The sequence below is a fragment of the Perognathus longimembris genome, chromosome 3 (genome assembly GCF_023159225.1).
Source record: "Perognathus longimembris pacificus isolate PPM17 chromosome 3, ASM2315922v1, whole genome shotgun sequence".
NCBI classification, from domain to species: Eukaryota; Metazoa; Chordata; class Mammalia; order Rodentia; family Heteromyidae; genus Perognathus; species Perognathus longimembris.
In genome coordinates this window covers 90,604,999-90,625,053 of record NC_063163.1, presented here as the reverse complement: position 1 = coordinate 90,625,053, position 20,055 = coordinate 90,604,999, and the positions used below count along the sequence as shown (strand labels likewise).

Sequence of the window (20,055 nt, the reverse complement as noted above, 5' to 3'; positions counted from 1 at the left end):
GTAATCCTCGCTACTCAGGAGGCTGAAGTCTGAGGATCACAGTTTGAAGCCAGCCTGGGCAGGAAAGTCCGAGAGACTCTTATTTCCAATAAACCAGAGAGCTAGCCTTGGGCACAAAGAGGCCCAGGGACACCATCCAGGCCCTGAGTTCAAGCTCCAGCACAGGCTAAATAATAAATAAATAAGTGAAGGAAATAGTTTTTAAGAAGGAGAAGTGTATTCATAATAGCCAAGATATACAAACAGCCTAGATGCCCCCAAATAGATGAGTGGATGAAAAAAAATGTGGTACCTATATACAGTGGAATTCTACACCGCCTTTAGAAAGAATAAAATAATGTCACTTGCAGGGAAATGGAGGAACTAGAACAAACCATTGTAAGTGAAGTAAGACAAGATCAGAGAGAGACAAACGGCATATGGGATTCTAGATACTCACATACAGTGAGACCAAAAGAGGATATTCTTAGGAGAGAAACACAAAGGTACAATGCCTAAGTGTCCCTTCATATTTATATAAAATAATATACATATTGAAACAAACTCCCAAGATATGGAAAGAAAAGACTTTTTCTTTCTGTTTTAGTTTTTGATGATCTGGGCTTCTTTATCATATATACAGTGTATTCACATGTATAGCTTTTGGGGGGGACGGGACGGGATGAAGCTCACTGGATATGGGCAAGAATGAACTGTACAACTCATGGGTGGAGATGGGAGGTGAGAATGAAGGAACAGATGACACTGTATGAAAGGAAATACACTCATGACTCATGTAAATGTACATCACCCCTATAATAACAATAAAGTAAATTTTTAAAGGGGGGGGTGGGCATCAGTGGCTCACGCCTGTAATCCTAGTTACTCAGGAGACTGAGATCTAAGAATTGCAGCTTGAAGCCAGCCTGGAAAGAAAAGTCCCCATGAGACTCTTGTCTCCAATTAAGCATTCAAAAACTGGAAGGGGTGATGTGACTCAAAGTGGCAAAGAGCTACCCTTGAGCAAAAGAGATCAGGGACAGAGCCCAGGCCCTGAATTCAAACCCCACAACCAATTTTTAAAAAGGGGGAGGGGTGGGATAAAGAGAAAGTGATAGAGGGGATGAGGTTGATTTTGATACATTATTTACATGTGTGGAAATGTCACAAAACACCCTCCCCCATACAACTAATGTATATTAGTTTTTTGTTTTTTTGTTTTTAATGCCAGACCCAGGTAGAGGCAGGAAGTCAGTGTGGGTTGGGGAATTGCATTCATAGGAGGCTAAGACTATGCTTGGCAAAACCAGAACGCTAGCTACATTCCTGCTTCATCTCCCGTGTCAAATAATCCCAGACAGATATGTGGCAGTGTGACATCACACACTACAAGTGTGCATTTTGCCACCCTGTTTTCTCCATCCATACTCTAAGATCCTGTGTCACAGTAAAGAGGCAACAGTTTCAGACCCATAACCTCACAGAAGCAGAGCCTGCAAGTCCATCATGCAGCTTGCCTGCCCATACCCTGTGTTATATAGAGGCACAGGACACAGGAGCTGCCTCTGGAGACTTGGTTATGAACTCAGATAAGCAAGGATCCATCTCCTACTTTCACTGGTGAGGTTAAAAGCACTAGAAAGCCGGGCACTGGTGGCTCACACCTGTAATTCTAGCTACTCAGGAGGCTGAGAACTGAGGATCATGGTTCAAAGCCAGCCCAGGCAGGAAAGTCCATGAGACTCTTATCTTCAGTTAACAAGCAGAAAACCGGAAGTGGTGCTGTGGCTCAAGTGGTAGAGCAATAGCCTTGAGCTGAAGAGCTCAGTGAGAGCACCCAGGCCCAAACAAAGTTCAAGCCCCATGACCACCACCACCAACAACAATAAAAGTATCAGAAAACAGATACTGGGAAGGAGGCCACAATGGCTCCCTCTTAGGACAGGTGCTTACTACATGTTGAATGACTTACTGTGGCTTTGGCTTTGGGGCAGAATTGTATATGGCTTGTGTTCCTCATTCCTCACTTCACTCTTTGAGGAGAGGCATGGCAGAGGGGTTTGCAGCCAACCTCCAGCTATAATCTGAAGTGGATCTCAGCTACTGGGAGGGAAGAGTTGTTATAGGGAGGGGACTCCCCCTTCAGATGAGGTGCAGCACATGCCTCAGCCCTCTCCAGTGGTCTCCACTGTTGATCCCCAGATCACCCACATACTGACAGCACCCTGCCCAGAGTGACGCTCCTGCTTCCTTCATACCATCCTGTGGCAGAGACCCTTCCCTCCATTAGCTCTAACTCTCTCCTTTACCTGGGAGTAGGGGAGAGGAGGCAGAGCCCAGGGCCCCAAAGTCTCGGATGGCTTACCCTCCTGCTCCAAGCAGGGCTCAGAATCAAAATCAAGGAGAACCAATGAATCGATCAGCAGGAAAAGGGTCTGCTGGGCAGGCCAGGAGAGGTTACTGTCCTCTGCCACCGCTACCTGATAATGGGATACTGGGTTCTTGGAGAGGGCAAGTGTCTTGGGAAGCATGTACTATCTTCTACTTTTCCCTCTGGCCATATCCATGGCATACTAACACTCCTCAGGGCAGTGATGGGAACCAGCACAGGGGCAGGCCTGCCCACAGACTGTCTGTGTGCCAGGGCTCCCCAAGCCTGAGCTGCCTGGACCCTCCTCATGTAGGTGACTAGTGTCACTCCAGTCCCCAGAGAACAACTTTAGCTCTTACAAAACTCCCTACAACAGCCGACTGCATCGGTACAAGCTACCCCTAAATGAGAACATTCCAAGCTCTTCTCCTTACCTCAGCCCACAGCCTGAATTTCTCTAGAACTGCCAAGGTTTTATAACCTGAGACCCCAGATCCAGGGCAGTACCTACCAGTCTCTCTCAGTATCTTATTCCATATCATCCAGGCCTCATCCCCACCCCAGAGACTTTCCTGGATCCTGATCTGAGAGGCCCCACTCCTTTGATCATCTTTGTCATTAGGCTGCCTGAGTATCAGTCCTGAGAGGGCTAGGCATATTTGCCCCTGCCAAGGGGTAGGAGACGGCAGCCATAATCTCTAACAAGGCTGCAGCAGCTGACAGTCCTCAGGGCCGCTGGCATATGTCGACTGCACAGAAGCCTCTGAAGGTCCCAGAGAATGAGAGTTCCACATCACAGGTTCTACACAACTGAAGTCAACAAGGGAACATGGTTGCATACTAGCCAGAAAGGAGGGGGCTACTGAGGCCTCTCAGTAGGCAAAAGACCAGCCCACTGGACCTGGGATTTGACAGTCAGACAGCCACACAAAAGGCAGTCTCAAAAGCACAGGATGCATGCTTGGCCCCTTGGGTAACCAGCAGCAGTAAGGGGTCTGAGGAGGAGGGTCTGAGTTCCCAGCCCAGTTTGAGGCCTTTGTTCAGCTGCCTCTAACAAGTACCAGCAGTGTGCCTGGTGCTCCAGAGCAGACTAGCTTCCACCACACCTGGGGCAGAGGGGAGTCAGGGAAGATATGCATTCTTGTGGGTTCAGCTCAACTTTCCAGACTGGAACACTGGCCTCTTGGGACCCAAAGATGGAGCCCTGAATTCCAAGAAGCCAAGGAGAGGGCATGAAAGCAGATGTGAGAGCAGGGAGAGATACATCCTCCCCATCACAGGGCAGGGCCTGGAAAAGCCTGCTCTGCCCACCCCGTTGTTGACTCATTGTCACGACCATCATCAGGCAAGTTTGCTCAGGGAAGGCAGTGGGTGGTACAGGGATCCTGGTCCCTGCAAGGGTCAAGAGCACTGATCTACCCAGCTTTCACCAGCGAAGGCCTAGACATCTGGCCAGCTGTGGTCATTCCTGTCCAGAAGGCCCTGAACAGGAAGGGTCTCTAGGAAGGGGTGGCAGCCACAGAAATCTCTTCTGGTGCTGGCCATGGGGATTCCTTGGCACCCTCCTACCAGGACTACAGCGCTAGGCGGCTGACCCAAAGGGAGCCACCAGAGGGACTGCCAGACTTGTGCTAATAACTTCCTGGGCTTTATTTCCAGCACAAGCAGGAAGTCCTCAGACTGCAGCCTGTGGGTCCCAGGGGGTGGGGAAGGTGTAAACCCCTAGAGGTACACAATCTAGCAGTTGGAGGTCACAGCTAGCTTTGTTGCTAGGACCGGGCTGCCTTGACCCAGACACATGTTGGTTTCTGCCAACCGCGCTGCGCAGCGCCCCGCCCCGCCCCAGACAAAGAATCCTACAGGGGCAGGTGAGAGGCACCCGGCGGCCGACTCTGCAGGGGCCCAGACAAAGACGCGGGCCTCAGCGTCCAGGCCGGGCTCCAGTCCCACCTCGCTGCCCCAGCCGCTCCTGCCACGTGCGCGCCGCGGGCGGTCGATGGAGGGGGGAGTGGGGGGGTGGGAAGGCGAACACCGGGACTCTGCCAGTCCTGGCTGGGCGGGACGCCAGGGCCCCGCCTCTGGGGGGGCCTGGCTCTCCCGTCCCGTCCCCGTCCGCTCCAGGAGGGGGGAGGGTCTCCTAACCCCGTCCCGGTCCCATTCTCATCCCTCTCCAGGAGGGATGTCTCCCGACCCCGTCCCCTCCCCATCCTTGTTCCTGTGCTGGAGGGGGGACGGGCTCCCCCTCCCGTCCCTATCCCCATCCTGTTCCGGGGGTGGGAAGCCGGGCTCTCCTGTCCCCGACACCATCCTTGTCCCTCTCCCGGAGGGGGGGGCGGGTTGCCCCCGTCCCTATCCCCATCTTACTCCGGGGGTGGGGAGTCGGGCTCTCCCGCTCCCGCTCCCCGTGTTCTTCCCGCTGGGGGGGGGGGGGAGGCGGGCTCTCCCCTCCCCGTCCCGCTGCTGCGGGCACTGAGTTCTCCCCATCTCCGTCTCCATCCCGCTCCGGGTGGGGGAGCCGGGCTCTCCCGTCCCCGCCCCGCTTAGCTCTCTCTGGAGCCCGCGGCGAGCACTGACCTGAGGGCGCCCGGGTCCCGCGCGCGGCGGGCAATCGCCCGGTCTCCGGCTGCAATCCGAGGCCCCACACGGGCGCGGGCGGTGGGGCGGCCCGGCCCAGCCCCGAGAACCAGCGGCTCCCGCGAGCCCTCTCAGCGGGAGCCCGGGCTGGGGCGCGCGCGTTCCTGCGCCGGCTCTCCGCGCCGCGGGGACTCTGGGCGCTGCGGGCCCCGGCGCCGTCGGGCGGGCAGGCTGGCGGGAGCGGCGGCCACCGCGGCGGGCGCTCGGCGGGACGGGCGGGGCGCCGCGGAGAGCGGGCGGGCGGGCGGGGCGCGGCGGGGGCGGGGCGCGGGCAGGCCCGACTAATCCAGCCCCGAGGCGCGGATCTGCCCGGGTCGCCACCGTCCAGTCTGACCGTGGCCCGTCCAAGTCCAGCGTGCAGCACCCGTGGGCCTGACTCAGTGGTCCTCACAAGGTTAAGTAGCAGACAACCTCTATCCCGCTTACAAAGGGGGGAACTGAGTCAGAGAAGCGACCTAAACTGCCCAGGTCGAGGAGCTGGGGCGTGAGGAGCTGGCAGGACGCCCATCGGTCTCCAAACTTTCTGTTCGTGAAACCAAATGCAAAGGCAGAGGCAGCTACTACCAACTGCCGCAGCTGAGCCCTGGGGTAGCGGCCCATGGCGACTCTACACGAAGCACATGTCTTTCCTCTGTGGAGCTGAATTCCCATCCAGGTGAACCAAGTCACCCAATGGCCTAGTGTGAGCCACACAACACTGGACACACAAGCAGGCCCCTCTATCACAGTGAAAACTTGCAACTCCCATCACACAGGTTCTAGGAAGAAAATCACTCCACAAAGTTGGATGGATAGGGTGTAGCCCAAGACCATCCCCTCTTCAGGACTACTGGGAGCTGCCTGGAGACCAGCTTGGTCGCAATCCTGAGACTCTGGGAGGTTTCAAGGCTTCAAGGAGCCCACTTCTAAGCTGAGTGTCCATACTGTGGGGACTCAGCCATTCGAAGGACCATGGGAACCCAGCACAGTTAAAAGCAGACCTTGAATGGCACCACTGGCTCACAGCTGTAATCCTAGCTAATCAGAGGCTCAGATCTAAGGATCACTGTTCTAAGACAGTCCAGGCAGAAAAATTAGTGAGATTCATCTCCCAAAAGCCAGAAATGGAGCTGTGGCTCAAGTGGTAAAGCACTAGTGTTAATCATGAAAGTGCAGGAATAGTGTCTGGGCCCTGAGTTTAAACCCAGGATCAACACACACACACACACACACACACACACACACACACACACACACACACACAGCAGTACTCTTTTTCAAAGGCCAGAGAATATGCAGGAGCATAGCTACACATTTGTAAATTGCAATGGTACAGAAGACATGGCAATTAAGGATCTTAAACCATTCCATTCTGCTTATTTAACAAATATGTGTAAAATATTACCAAAGACAAAACCAAAGCCATCTCACAAATCCTGCTGTTTCCTCCCATGTAGCAAATATTGATCTTTGCCATTAAGTCATGGAGCCTTCCTAGCCACCACAATTCACAAACAAGGAAAGGCTTACAGGGAAGGGGTGGGAGAGAGGATGCACCTAACCTAAACTGCTTTTGCTGGTGTGGACATAGATTGGGTCATGCACAGTTCTGAGACTGAATTCTGTGCTCATTGAGTAGTAGACATTTCAGGCTCCTAGGAAAGTGTATTGAGTGGCTTCTGCTATAGATGATAGACCAGACATACAGCCCAGCAACCGGAGGGCACAGCTAAGCTTTCTTGCCTTCTTTCCACTTTAGTGGGGCAGGGGAAGTATACATTAGTCCTGGCAGTAAACTAGGTTCTAGGAGCCAGTAAGATGAACCAGAAAGTGAGTGGCTGCTGCAGAGAGATTTGGGTCCATTGAAGACCTCAATCTGACAGGTACTAATCTCCAGGACAAGTCTCATGTGTGTCTATCTGACCATGGTCCAGGTTTTAGCATGTCTGTCTGTCTGTCTGTCTCTCTCTCTCTGGAAACTCCTCTACCCACACACCCAAACCACAGGAGAATCGAGAATCCTGCTGTAACAAACACAGTTTTCATTTCCTGCCACTCCTGAGACCACTTCAGGCACCGAGTCAAGGGGATTCATCAAAAGGGCTAGAACACAGGGTCAGGGCACCACCTGAGCCCTATTCACAGCCCCTAACCTGGTGTCAGGAAAATTAGACTCAGAACCTAGGACAAGCCCGTCTTTAATTTTGTTTAGGAAGGAAAGTAGCTGTGATATGAGAGATTTAATGAGGTTAGAAATCGGGAAGGAAGTGGAGTGGGAATAGATTATCAAGAGAAATAAAGGCAGCCGCCAGAGCACAGAGATATTAAATATCAGGCTTCCAAACCAAATATATATAATCTACTTAGGGACTTAATGGTGGTGTTCAGAGGCACATTTATCCACAGCCTATGGTTCAACAACTGACATTATAACTGCATCTGTCATCATTCTGTGCTGTGAATGGGAGGTGCCATCACTGTGGGTTCCCAAATGAGCCTCACCTGGAACTAGGGATGCTGGGAGCACATGGCATCCTCTTAGCTATATCGCTTTCATGGCCCTGACGTGCTCCAATCTCACCGTGGCCATAGCTAGTAACTAGGTGTCCTTAATGTCCAGTGATTATATTATTGCCATCACCAGAAGCAAGGCCCACTTCCTCCAGGCTGCCACTTAGCAGATGAGCCACCAGAAAGGGATGCAGAAGCCTCGTGACAAGTAACTGAAGTGTGGCCATGGGATGCTAATGCCTCTCCTGAGACTTGGTCCTGCGGACTCCCTGTCTAACACACAATCTGTCAGACAACAGCCAAGCTAGAACTGTAGTTCTACCTAGAAGTCCCAGAGATGTGGACCTCTGAGCTGGTGGGAGGGCAGGAAATGCTCACTCCCAACAATGTCCACAGTGCGGACAGAGGAACGAGGCCATGCCACTTAGAAGCACTCACAGAGCCAGCTGGAACTCCAGTGCCACTCAGCACTCCACAGCCATGCCCCCACCCCACTTACAGACCAGAAAACACACCTTAAGGGCAGAGCACTTAGAGGAGTGTGTATACCATGCACAACTCAAGGTGCCTGTATAGGGCAGGAGGATCCTGAGCACAGGAGAACCCAAGGGAGAAGAGCAGCCAGGTGCTGGCATCCAGCTCACCCTAATGAATTTTTTTTTAGTTTTTATTTATTTTTTTCTTATTTATTGTCAAAGTGATATACAGAGATGTTACAGTTTCATACGTTAGGCCTTGTCCCTAATGATTTTTGATACCACCTCCTGCTAGCACTTGTCATTCCTCAACCGGTGAGGGCTGCACTTGAGTGTTATGTGGCCTTGGGTGGGACAATTAAATTCTCTGGGCCCAAGTTTCTGGCTACAGCACAGAGTAAAAATCAGCTCCTATCATATATCATCCATGTGCTGAGGTCAACAGGGCCGGAGTCCCTCTTATGATGCCCTTACTCCATGCTCTAATCTGAGGGAAGTTCCTGGGGTCTTTTGCTACCTATACACCAACCCAGCTTTCTCTGCTGGGCCCTAGCTGCTGTTTCTAGCCTGTGCACAGCTGGGCCCACCAAAGCACTTCTTACTTGCCTGGTCTCTGTGTCCATTAGGGCCATGAGGGCTGAGATAGGTTACACACAAAGTCCCGAGGATACCCCCTGGGACTCAAGGATTCAGGCAGTAGGAAAGAAAGGGCCCTCTCTCCAATAAACCCCCTGGACCACCTGAGGCGGGGGTTTGTTGGCCTGGCTCTGGATTCCTTGGCCTTCCCTATCTCCTCCTCCACTCCCCCATCACTTCTTCCTCTGGGCTTCTGGGCTCCCAAGGGGACCTTCTGTCCCTCAGATGCCTCTCCTGCCAGTGAGGCTGTCACCTTGGAGGTGTCAGTCATCTAGGAAGTGCTTGCAGTGGTCATTGTTGTTCTGTAGCCCTACCTGTCTGGTTGGGAGCTGGACCTTCGGGAGCACACTGTGCTGTGCTGTGCACATGGAGACATAAGTGGCTTCCTGCAGTGGGCTGCTTCCTGAAAGACAAGCTCCTCACAGAGCAGCTGCCACTAGGGGCTATTCCCTGGGACCACAGTGTCCAGTGGGTACCCCAGACCCTAGAAGAATTGCTAGAGGAATAAAGCCTACACTACAGGGGCCTTTGCCCTAGCTACTGAGCCCACCTGTCCATCTGTGTCTGCACATCTGGCAGTGCCTGTCTTGTAGCTGGAAAGAACAAAGCGGGACTGGTGAGTCCTGCTTAAGAGTTGAGAAGACAGATTCAGAGAGGACCCCAATCAGACACAGAGCTCCCCCTGGGGAGTTGGGAGGAAGGAGGGATATATTGCTCAGCTAGTCTACCACAACATAGCCATCAGTGACTTGACCAGAGGTCAAGTGCCTATGTCTATTATCAATGTCCTAGCCTCTGTCCAGGCCACAGGCACCACTCTGATCCAGTTCTACAGACAGAAGACTGATGTACCCACGGGTCTGCTATCCTCAGGAGGAGGTCTTCTTGGGAGCCTTTCAAGCCTAAGAGCAGGTTCATCACCTGGTGGGTGTTTGCAGATGGGCTGCAGACAGACATTTTGGAGGCTGGCCAGACAGCACCTGGCTGGGGCCACTCAGGCCGAGGGCCCAACAGGCTTACTAATGAGCTCCATAGAATTTTTTTTACCCATATTTTCCCAATAAAAGAGCAGTTAGACACCAACCACTGCCTCACAGAGATGCCATCTGGCCACCCTGCTTCTGAGTCTGCTGGCACTGCTCCCTGTTTCCTTCCAGTCACTATGGTAGAAGGCAGGGCCCAGTGGTGGGACTATGAGAAGGGTAGGTGGAGCCCATGGCACTGGGCTAGATGATGGGGTGATCTGCTGGGCAGGTGCAGGGAAGTGGTTTCCTATCGGTATTTCTATTTGAAGGCCTCAAAGTATCTGTATAATGGCCAAAGCAGAACCTAGAAGGTCCTCAGGGTGGGGTGGCTTGGAAGGTACAGGCAGCCTTGACCCTGAGCTAAGACTGTCAGCCTTGGGGGGAATGATGACCTGTGAACCCAGTAGAGCCATCTGCCCTGCCTCTAGGCCTCTAGTTCCACCTCACATCCCAGGGCTGTCCCTGTGCCCAGCTTGTCCATGCAAAGGCCCCTGCACACTTGACCTGTTCTTCCTGTAGCTTTTCTGTCTTCTGCCCAACTGCAGGTCCAGACACTTCATCACCAAGGCCCTGTCCACTGTTAGCTGCTTTTAGGCCACTGTGTGCCAAGGAATATAAGAAATCAGCTGGGTAACCTGCATGTAAAGTATGAGTTCCCCAGTCATGGGGAGCTTCCAAGGTCCCTATGAACTCAAGCTGCTCAGGATGTCCTTACCTGTCCTGTACCTGAGGGCTCTTTTCCCTTCCAGCCTGTTTCCTCTCCTTACAGAGCCCACAGAGGGTCCACTCACTGTCAGCTACTCTGCAACCCCTGTGATGCCAGCTCAGACCTCACTGAAACCAAGAGCACCCACTGGCCCTCAATGACAAGGGATGCTGAGGCATGGGATAGAAGCTGTCTGGCCACTCTCTAGGCCTCTGCTCATTTTTCCTGCTTTGCCTCTTCGAGGCTAGTGAAGGAAGGCCAGGCTCCCCACCTGCCTTGACAGCTGCCCCTCCATGCAACAGGAGCCTAGAAGCCACCACCCCACCCCCGCAAGCATGTTTGCCAACATCGGCTAGAAGTGCAGCCATGGAGACAGGCTGGAGGCTGCCCTGCCCTTTCTTCCTAGGACTGTAAGGAGTGAGCCCTCACAGGACCCCACCCAGCACTTTCCACAGAGTATTCCAGAACCTCCTGAAAGGTGGGGACTACAGCAGCCAGGCATAGTCCTGGGTTCAGAACCAGACAGCGAACAGAAGGGCAGCTGAGAGCAGGAATGGCATCCTTGTTACTTGTCCTCCACAGGGTAGTGGCTTGGCTTCTAGAAGACCTCTAGAAGCAAGAGGGTATGCAGGAGTCACTGAGCGTCCTCCCCACCTGCCTCCTGTCTGCTCTCTTCAGAGTCTCTCTTTCTCCCTCTTTCTCTCCCTCCCTCTCACTCTTGGCTGCACAGAGCATACGCTCTGAAAATTGGTTTTAAATTGAAGGAGGTGCTGAGGGACCTGCTGGCTCAGCACCTCCCAGGCGCGTGTGATCTAGTTTCATTAACAAGATCAGGACAGGGACCCCACCTGCTGAAACATTAACCCTGTCAAAGTGCCTCAGGCAGCTGTGGTGGCTGACAAGAGGGAGCCACTGGGCAGTGGTTGTGGGTAGCATGGGGGCGTAGCTCAGGAACCTGATGACTCCCCTCTGGCACAGTGACCTCCAGGGCTATGTCCCTGATACTTCCAACCAGACGGATGAGAAGACAGCTAGGTGACAGCACAGGACCTACAGTGCAGGCATGTGGCTCCCTTCCCTGAGACTGGGTGGGCCACAGTCCCTGGGTTTCCAGGGTACATGTTCTTGAGCAACTTAGGCTTCCTGAATTTGCCCAGACCCAACCCCACCAGGTCACCCTGGGCTAGCCCTACAAGGTCCTGTGGCACTTCCTGCCCAGGTCAGATATGTGACTACATGCATGCCATACACCTTAACACAAAACACAGACCTCCATTTATGACAGTTTGCCAAAAAAAAAAAAAAGGCCAGTGCCCAACTTCTGACCCTCTCCTGGGTCCTATGGCTGTGTCCAGAGCACAGCTCCCTCTTCAGCACCCCTTCCTGCCACAGGAGGACACTCAAGCCACCCGCACTACGGTCTCCTTGGCTAAGCCTTCCCTCCTTTGCCTGCAGGCTAAGGGCAGTAGGCACCTGCCAGGACCCATGCCAGGCTACCCAGACTGCCCCTGGAGCGTGTGACCTCCAGTGGGTGCTCACCCTCCCCACCTAAAGGGCTCAGGAATCCAGGAAGCTGTAGCAGTGGCAGGCCACTCTTACAGTGACCAATGGGGACCTTTTGTTCTGAAAAGCAAGGGTGCCTGTGATGATCTACAGGCAAGCTATCCTCTTCAGAAGTCTCAATTCTGGCAAGGCTCACAGTTCAGCCTGGAAGCTCCTACAGTTGCTTAGCAAAGGCCCAGTGCCCACAGCAACCTTATGCCAGGGCTTAGTTGGCCCCCATCCTTCAGGCTCTCCCCACATGGATGGGGCCAGTCTGGGGGCTTGGCATGCACACTCTCTTTGAGAGCTCTGAAGAGGCCCAACAAGGCCTGCACTGAACAGCTGGGAAGCTTGGGCATTTACTCATGACACAAGCCTTCAGTCAGGTGAGTCCCTCACACTGGAGAAAGCCACAATTCCTATACTACCCCCTCTGACAGGGAGAACCCCACAAGGGCTCATCCTTGCTCTGGTCAGGGTGGATGGGATGCATAGGGTAGCCCAGGTGAGTCCACGAGGAGGGAAAGGGAGAGTCAGGCTCACCTTGTCGTCCACGCCGCTCTCACTGTCACACTGTGGGAACACAAAGAAAAAGAGGTGAGCTAGGGCCCTTCATACCACATGGGACACAGGGTGCATGTCATAGGGTTGGCATTACCAACCACACCTCAGCTGAGAGTCCCTGACCAGATTCTTGGAGCGGCAGATACTGGCAGGTTAAGGAGGCAGCAAGAGAGAACAGAGATGAGCAAAGGGGCACCATTAGCCATCTTGCCTCAGAGAGGCAAGGGAGAAGGCCGTGGTGGCCAGCATTCCTCAGAACAGGTATGACATTTCATAGTGATATGTGAAGCCTACTTGCCAGGTGACACAAGGCAGTCTCATTCCACCTGGATGGACCTGCTGGACCCCTCTGAAGTGAGCTCTCCACAGAGGAGCCCGAGCTCAAGGGAGATGGCCTACCACAGACAACATAAGGCCCAAGGAAGATTGATGGCATTGCATGGGCCTGCTGACCCAGATAGAGAGGCACTGCCATCCCTCAGAGTCCATGTTCCTTCTCCTGTTTTCAAATTTAGACTTCTCAGGAAACTCCTCCTGGTGGGAAGGTGAGCGTGGAGGACAAGAAGCAGCCTGGGGTCAGAACCAGCCTGCATCTGAGCAGGGGCCGAGGCTGACCCACACTGACTCATCACACAGTGCTCTCAAGGACCTATTTGCTTGTCAGTGGTTAATGCAAGATCACAATAATGGAGAAAACAAATTTTTGTTTTCTAGTTTAGTAAGCAAAGCTTTGGAAAGGACACAGTGCTATAGGAACAATGAAATTTCCCTTAAAAGAAAAAAAAATCTTCCCAGCAACTGCAATTATGATACGTTCATGTCAAATGAATTATATTGCTGAAAATAAATCTCTCCAAGACGCACAAGAGGGTGATCCGGCTCCAGTCAGACGTGTACATGGATGGTTTTATATGTTGTACTCTACTTGATTAATATAGGTAATCAAATTATACTGCCTTCCACTAGGCCCCCAAATTGAAGGCTATAATGTTTTCAATGACAAAGTTCATAGAGTTGTATAAAAATGCACTTTGCCAGCTACTCACTGCAGCCAGAAGCGCCATTTCCAGTTCAGCTGACAATGACATGTGAGACAGCTGTGACAGGAACATGGGGGTCTTCTGAGGCCAGCAAGGCTACACCCCACAGATGACAGACCCACTGCTAGCCCTGAGCTGCTCCAAGGGGCACCCCCACAAGGCAAGATGGTAGGGGTCTTCCCTGGCTATACTCTTGGCCAAACCCCTCCCATGAAGCTGATAAAGAAGCACTGTCCTGTGGGTCCCTACCCTAGCTAGCCTGGCTCTGAGTGTGGTATGGGCCCCTCTCTGGCCCTAGCCTACAGGCACAGGCCTGATAAAGGCTGCCCTGAACACCTGGAGGCCCTAGGTCCCTCAATCTGTAGAACGGTATGTGAAGAGAGGACAGGGTGGTGGTGGGAAGGGGAGGATGAAAGAGCATGGGAACCTAGAAAGAAAGTAGGATGGGAGGTGGCAGGGCAAAGATAAAGAGGGGCTGCAGTGTACCAGGACAGGTGGGCACTGCGGGGAGAGGGCCGAGTAGGTGATCTGAGTGACCCCTCAGGAGAGATAAGCTATCAAGTAAGACGTGAGGAGGGCAGGGATTGCAGCTTGTAGGAGGGATACTGGGGAGGGAGGCTGTTGGCTGCCCTATCTGATCTGACCTTTGGGATTCTGGGACCCTGGGACCTCAACTGAAGCTAACTGAGGCACCTCTGCTAAATGAGAGCTTTTTGTAAAAATTGACACCCTACTAAACTGCCAGGGCGAAGACTGCCAGTCATTTGAGTGGCCTGGAGCCACTGAGACCCAACTGCCAAGCCCTGCCCTCTGCTCAGTCCTCAGCCCTTGAATCCTGCCTAAGCCATGGCTGTGCCAGGACCCCATGAGCTAGCAGAAGGCCACACAAACCCAGGCCAGAAACATAGTCATGACTTTTGGGCCCGAGGCTGGATCAGCCAGGACAGACAGCTTAAGGAGGCTGTTTAATGTGCTCATCACCAACAAGGGAGCCCAGGATAGACCATAACCAATCCTACAAGTGTCAAAGGTCACCACTGTTTTTTTATGCACAGGCAAGGCCATGATGAATTCACGTTATTAAGTGCTACTGAGTTCATGTTCAACTGCAATGATGTTAAAATTGAGTGCAAGAACTAATCAGGGTGAGAAGACTTTTGGGATTTGCCTGAGTGAGGTGAGCCCTAGGACCTGGATCAGAGTGTAGACATGGACACCTCAGGCCCAAAGGGAAGGGGTACTATGACTGGAGACCAAGCCACAGGTGCTGATGCTACACCACCCACAGCTGTGGCAGCTGTGAGCAGCTGTGGGCCAGTCACTGGAGCTCTTTGTGCCTCAGTTTATGCTTCTATAAAATAGGGACAATAGGGACAGGGCTATTGTGTGGCATAAATGATTGAAAACATGCAAGGAACTAGAATGGTCTGGCTATGTGCTCAGTGTAATATGTACACACAATCCTCCACCCTAAACATGCCTCCTACCTCATCCTTGCAGGCATCTGAGCCTTGTCCCTGTGGGGCCTGATAGGGACCTGTCACCTGACAGTGCTCTCCCCTCCCCTCAAACACCTGTATGATAGGTCAGGAGCACTTGGTCTCTGTCTCCCAGCTTCCTACACTCTTCCAGAAGCTCGGCAAGCTGCTTGCTGGAGTGGGGGTGTGTGTGTGTGTGTGTGTGGTTGTCACCCCCACAAATCAAGAGACACAATTCAGCATGGCTATTAAGCAGCAATAGAAACACGCCTTTTCTTCTCAGTGTGAACATTAATTACTGCTCAGAAGCTGTGTTCAGAGGGCTGCCTGTCTCCCACTGCTCAAACAAAGGCATGAAGATTCATGAGCAGGGGGACCTGGCTGCTGGGGTTAGGGGGATCTTGCTGCTGGGGTCCAGTACTCCTAGGGATTCACTCAGCACCTGGGCCTGGGGGACAGGAAGGGCTCTGGCCCTGTGACTGGGCTGGGCAGGGATACAGGGATGAAGAGCAGTCCTGGTGGTCTGGTTCTATCTCCTCAGCCTCTCTGGTGACCTTACTTCAGCCAGAGCAAGACTACAGGTGGTGAAGGCAGCAGGTGTGGGATGATTTCTTCCCCAACATAAGAGAGACACTGCTGACTATGGGTTCAGGCTTGGAAGGTAAGAGGAAGGCCTTATTCTCCTTAACATAGGGCCACCTGCAGAGGTCTGAGAACCATACCAAACACCAGAAAGAAGCCAGCAACATCAAACATGGCAGGGCTGTTTGGGCAGGAAGGAGTTGGCATATTCCTATACAGCCTTGCCTGTACACAGGTAAAGAGGACCTGAGCCACTGGAACATTCCATGCTAAAGCCCCCACTGGGCCATGCACATGTGGCCTGAGGTGTGCAGATGCTCCACCAGCTACTGCTGGAATGCTGAGCTGCACAGTCTACACGAATGGGGTCTCAGAGATTTCCTAATGAGTACAAGGCCACTCAGGAGTGCTTGTCTAGCCCTTTTCTTTGTGTGCACAAGTACCTTAGTGTGCCTGTCATGAGCCCACAGGCCTGGTATATGTAACCTAGGCATCTTGCTATCAAAGGCTTCTCCCTGCAAGTCCTCCTTGTGTCCTGCTGGGTATGGCCCGGTAAGCCACACGAGTGGCAAGAGTTTTCAATAGCCCTATGGGAGAGACACATGGACACTCAGCCACATGGCTATCTCTGACCTCCCACAGTTGCACTCAACCTCCTAAATAGCCTAGTGGGGTGACTCTGGAAAGGAGGGTTCACAGCCACCTCTGTCCCAGGAGGTCCACTTCCTGTGCTCACGTTCATTTGTGCAACATATGCTTGGTCCCAAAATGTAGAGCACATTCCAATTAGACAATTTGCTAAGATAGCTGGAGCTTCTGATAACCAGACTGTGAGGTCATTTCAACACCCAGAGTCCCACTGGAAAGGACTTGTTTCTAGTCTTTCTTCAGATGCCTGTTATGTAAATTATCACTGCAAAAAAAGCACATGACTTCCACACTTTTGCTTCCTGATCGGGCCACAATGTCAACCACTGTGGTAAGGTTGGGGGACAATGTGTTTACTCTGTGGCTGGGGCATTAATGGCATGTTGCCATGGCTGCTGCTGGCCTCATGTGCAGCCCGCCTGCTGGCCTTTACCCCAAGCCTCATAACCATCCTGGGCAGGGAAGCCAGATGCTGTGCTGGAGTTGCAGGGCTGAACCTAACTCACACGTAATGCTGAGGCGCCTCCACCCTGAGAGCTTTGTCCAAGAATAAGACATGACACCTGCTAGCTGGGGGCCTTGGGTTGTACTTATGGACTTACATTAGATATCAGCTTCCAGTATGCCCTGGGCTGTATACTGCTGGTGCTATGGCCACATGCACTTGACACTGCCAGCTCACTTCAGAGGAAAATAGAGGCTCAGCAGTTAGGGATTTGCTGTGGACAGGCACTAGTGGCAGTGGGTTGAGGGAGCCCTCAAGGCCAGGGGATGGCCCCTAGAGGGGGCAGTGCTGTAGGCAGCCCTCCTAGGTTCCAGGTATTGATACCATGAGCCCAGAAGAGGCTGTTCTGAAGCTATGCGATGACTAAGAAGGGACCAGGAGGGGCTCAGACAGGATGGCTCTTCAGGATATGGTGAGAGCAGCTCCTCAGACTAACCAAGACCCCAAATAGCACATGGCATCCAAGACTCCAGACCTCTGCCTCTCATGTTTCCACACAGTGGTCAGGACAGAGGATCCTGCGTGAACACAGTAGACCAAGGCTCAACTAAGGAGGAGCAGATGAGGGACACAAGAGACAGAGCTGTGGGAAGGACATAAGAGTGGGGAGGCAGTGGACAGTGAAGACTGATCAGAAGGGAGGAGATGGATGTGGCCTGAGACTAAGGGTAGATGCAGGGCCAGTGAGACTGTAAGGTCAGGCAGGGGCTGAGGTAGGTCACCATGGTGGCTCTGCTGCCAGGAGGGAAAGGAAACCGGGTGGTAGGGCCAAGGTAGATGGGCTCTGAGCACAACCAGGTGTGGGAAAAGATGTAAGAATAGATGGGAGTCCCCTAACTGAGGGGAGAGAGAAACTAAGAAGGACTGCAGTCAACTAAGATGAGGCTTGTAGGGCAAAGCCATAGTGGGGCCACCTGGGCCCTTGTCCGAGAAGCCCTTGCAACCCACTTGACCTCCCATGTCTTTCTCCTTCCCTCTCTGGCTTGCTGTGTGTCACATGAACCAAGAGGCCACATACACCATTCAAGACCCATCACAAATTGACCTCATTACTGATGGGGAAACTGAGGCACAAAGGATGGGCGGAGGCTCACTGGGCAAAGCTAAGAGGCTGGCTGAGTATTTCAGAGTCCTAGATCTAGGCTAGAACCTAGGGGTAAACCCTCAATGCCTACAGCCATCAAAATCGCACCTGATTAATTATGCAAGGTAAACAGAGAAGCCAGCAAGATTCCATTCCTATTTACTCAGCTACTTCACTTTTTATGGTGTTTAGGCTTTAAAGCAAAACAAAGCATTAATTACCCAATTAACAAGCAATTAAGTTACTGACAGCCCAATAGCCCATGGGCATCTGACAGTGAGATTGCTAGGCCCACCTGCAGTGGAGCCCAAGCTGGGCCACAGGGTGTATGCCTCAGCCTCCTGACTGAAGCCTGAGGCCTCTTTACAACAGGGGATAGACAGTGGTCCTGGCCTTCAGACTGGCTTCTGCAGGCACCTTAACTCATGGTCAGCACTGTAATAGGCCTGGCCAGATATTCGGATGGTTCCCCAAAGCCCCTTCAGAGTAGAGTGCCTGCCAGTTTGCTCCCTTTCTCACACTGCCAGTGCTCATCTGAGCTGTGTGTGATGTGAGAGCCCCACCACCGCGTGCATAGTCAGTGTCTACACGGAATTAGATTCCAGCCCAGCAATGCTATGCACTTCAGCTCCTACACAGGATTCAAATCCAGCCCAGCAATGCTATCAGCTTCACCCCCAAGCCAAAGACCCTGCCCTGGACACAGTGAACCAATGAACAAAGTGACTGGACGAGGTGTAAAGGATAGTCCTGACTGTCACAGATAGGGACACAGGGATGAAGAAAGTCATAAGGGGGATAGCATCTTACACCATTCTAGAATGTTCTTAGTTGAAAACCTGCTAGGATCACCAAATCCTTGAACCCAACTCTTCTGAAAAAAAAAAAAAAGCTATTATTTTTAGTATTTTTGGACACAGCTGCATAAGTAACAAGGGAAACGTGGACAGACATTTGGAGTGCATCTTTACTGTAGTCACCATCAGAGCCAGCACAGCAAGACACCGCACCTAGAACCACACTGCAGATGCCTCTTGTCCACCTGCTCCTCAGGATCCTGTGTTTGGGCCATTTCTCCCTGCCCTGCTTCCTAAACTCAGGTCTGGGGTTCATGCACTCACACAACAAAAGATGTGTCCCTTAACAGTGTTTCTTGTTTCCATTAATCTCTTTTTAATTCTGTGTTGCTGGCTACATGACCTCTATATTTCAATCTTTTTTTTTGCCAGTCCTGGGGCTTGGACTCAGGGCCTGAGCACTGTCCCTGGGTTCTTTTTGCTCAAGGCTAGCACTCTATTATTTGAGCCACAGTGCCACTTCTGGCTTTTTCTATATTTGTGGTGCTGAGGAATGGAACCCAGGGCTTCATGTATATGAGGCAAGCACTCTACCACTAGGCCACATTCTCAGCCCCAACTTCTGGATTTCAACCTAGGTAATGGGCACAAGCTCCTCACTCCTGCCTGGAAATCCTGTGGTTCCCAGCTCTGTCCACCTCTACTGGACAGTAGCACTTGAGAACAACTGTCCCCCAATCTTGTCTACCTCAATGTGACTGCAGTTAGGTATGAATGCACATTCACACTGTCATATGCACATACAATCACACACACAGACACAGGCACACAATCACAAGGTCATACACAAGTATATGGCTGTGTTACACAGTTGTGTGCATACAAACTTACAGCTACAGGCACACATCATATGCAGGCACATTGTCTTATACATGCACATGAACATAGAGTATGTACACTACAGAGGCACACAGTCATGGCCACATACAAGTATAAGGTCATAGGCATGCACAGGCACACAACTGTATGCACAGAGAGTCATGTATACAGACAGCTGTAGGCACACACAAACAGCAGGCGGGCTTCTGCTGGGCCTGTACCTGCAGATCCCTGCATCCCACTTCTCACTTCCTACATGGTGATGCTTCATGTTCTTCTCCTTTCCCTCACATCCCTCCCTCCAGATGTCCAGAATACTGTGCCTGTTTAGGCCCTCTGATCATCTAATCTCAGCCCCAGCCCTGCTCTACAACCCTGGGGACAGGTGACAATCACCCTGTGCTCAGGGTGGAGCTAGATGGCCTGAGCCCTGCTGCCAGGGTGAAAGGTGTTGGGGGCCCTATAACACTACTCGATGTCCTGCCAAATGGGTTCAGCAGGTGACCATGGCTGAGGCTCAAGGCCTGCTCCCCAGATCTAGCCGTCCCCGTCACCATCCTTGATGAACCCTTTGCCTGGGATCCAGTGTTTATCTTCAGAATTTCCCAGGCTCCCCACC

The 20,055-nt window shown here is 52.4% G+C and overlaps 1 protein-coding gene across 12 annotated transcripts in view; it reads right to left on the bottom strand.

The window, feature by feature from the left end:
* Window positions 1–20,055, bottom strand: part of Fbrsl1 (fibrosin like 1) — a 67,590-nt gene that overhangs the window by 14,309 nt on the left and 33,226 nt on the right. For all 12 annotated transcript variants that reach the window (XM_048343197.1, XM_048343201.1, XM_048343202.1 and 9 more), the window contains one exon: window positions 12,403–12,432. In XM_048343197.1, the coding sequence (XP_048199154.1) occupies window positions 12,403–12,432 (30 nt within the window). The remainder of the gene's footprint in view (window positions 1–12,402; window positions 12,433–20,055) is intronic.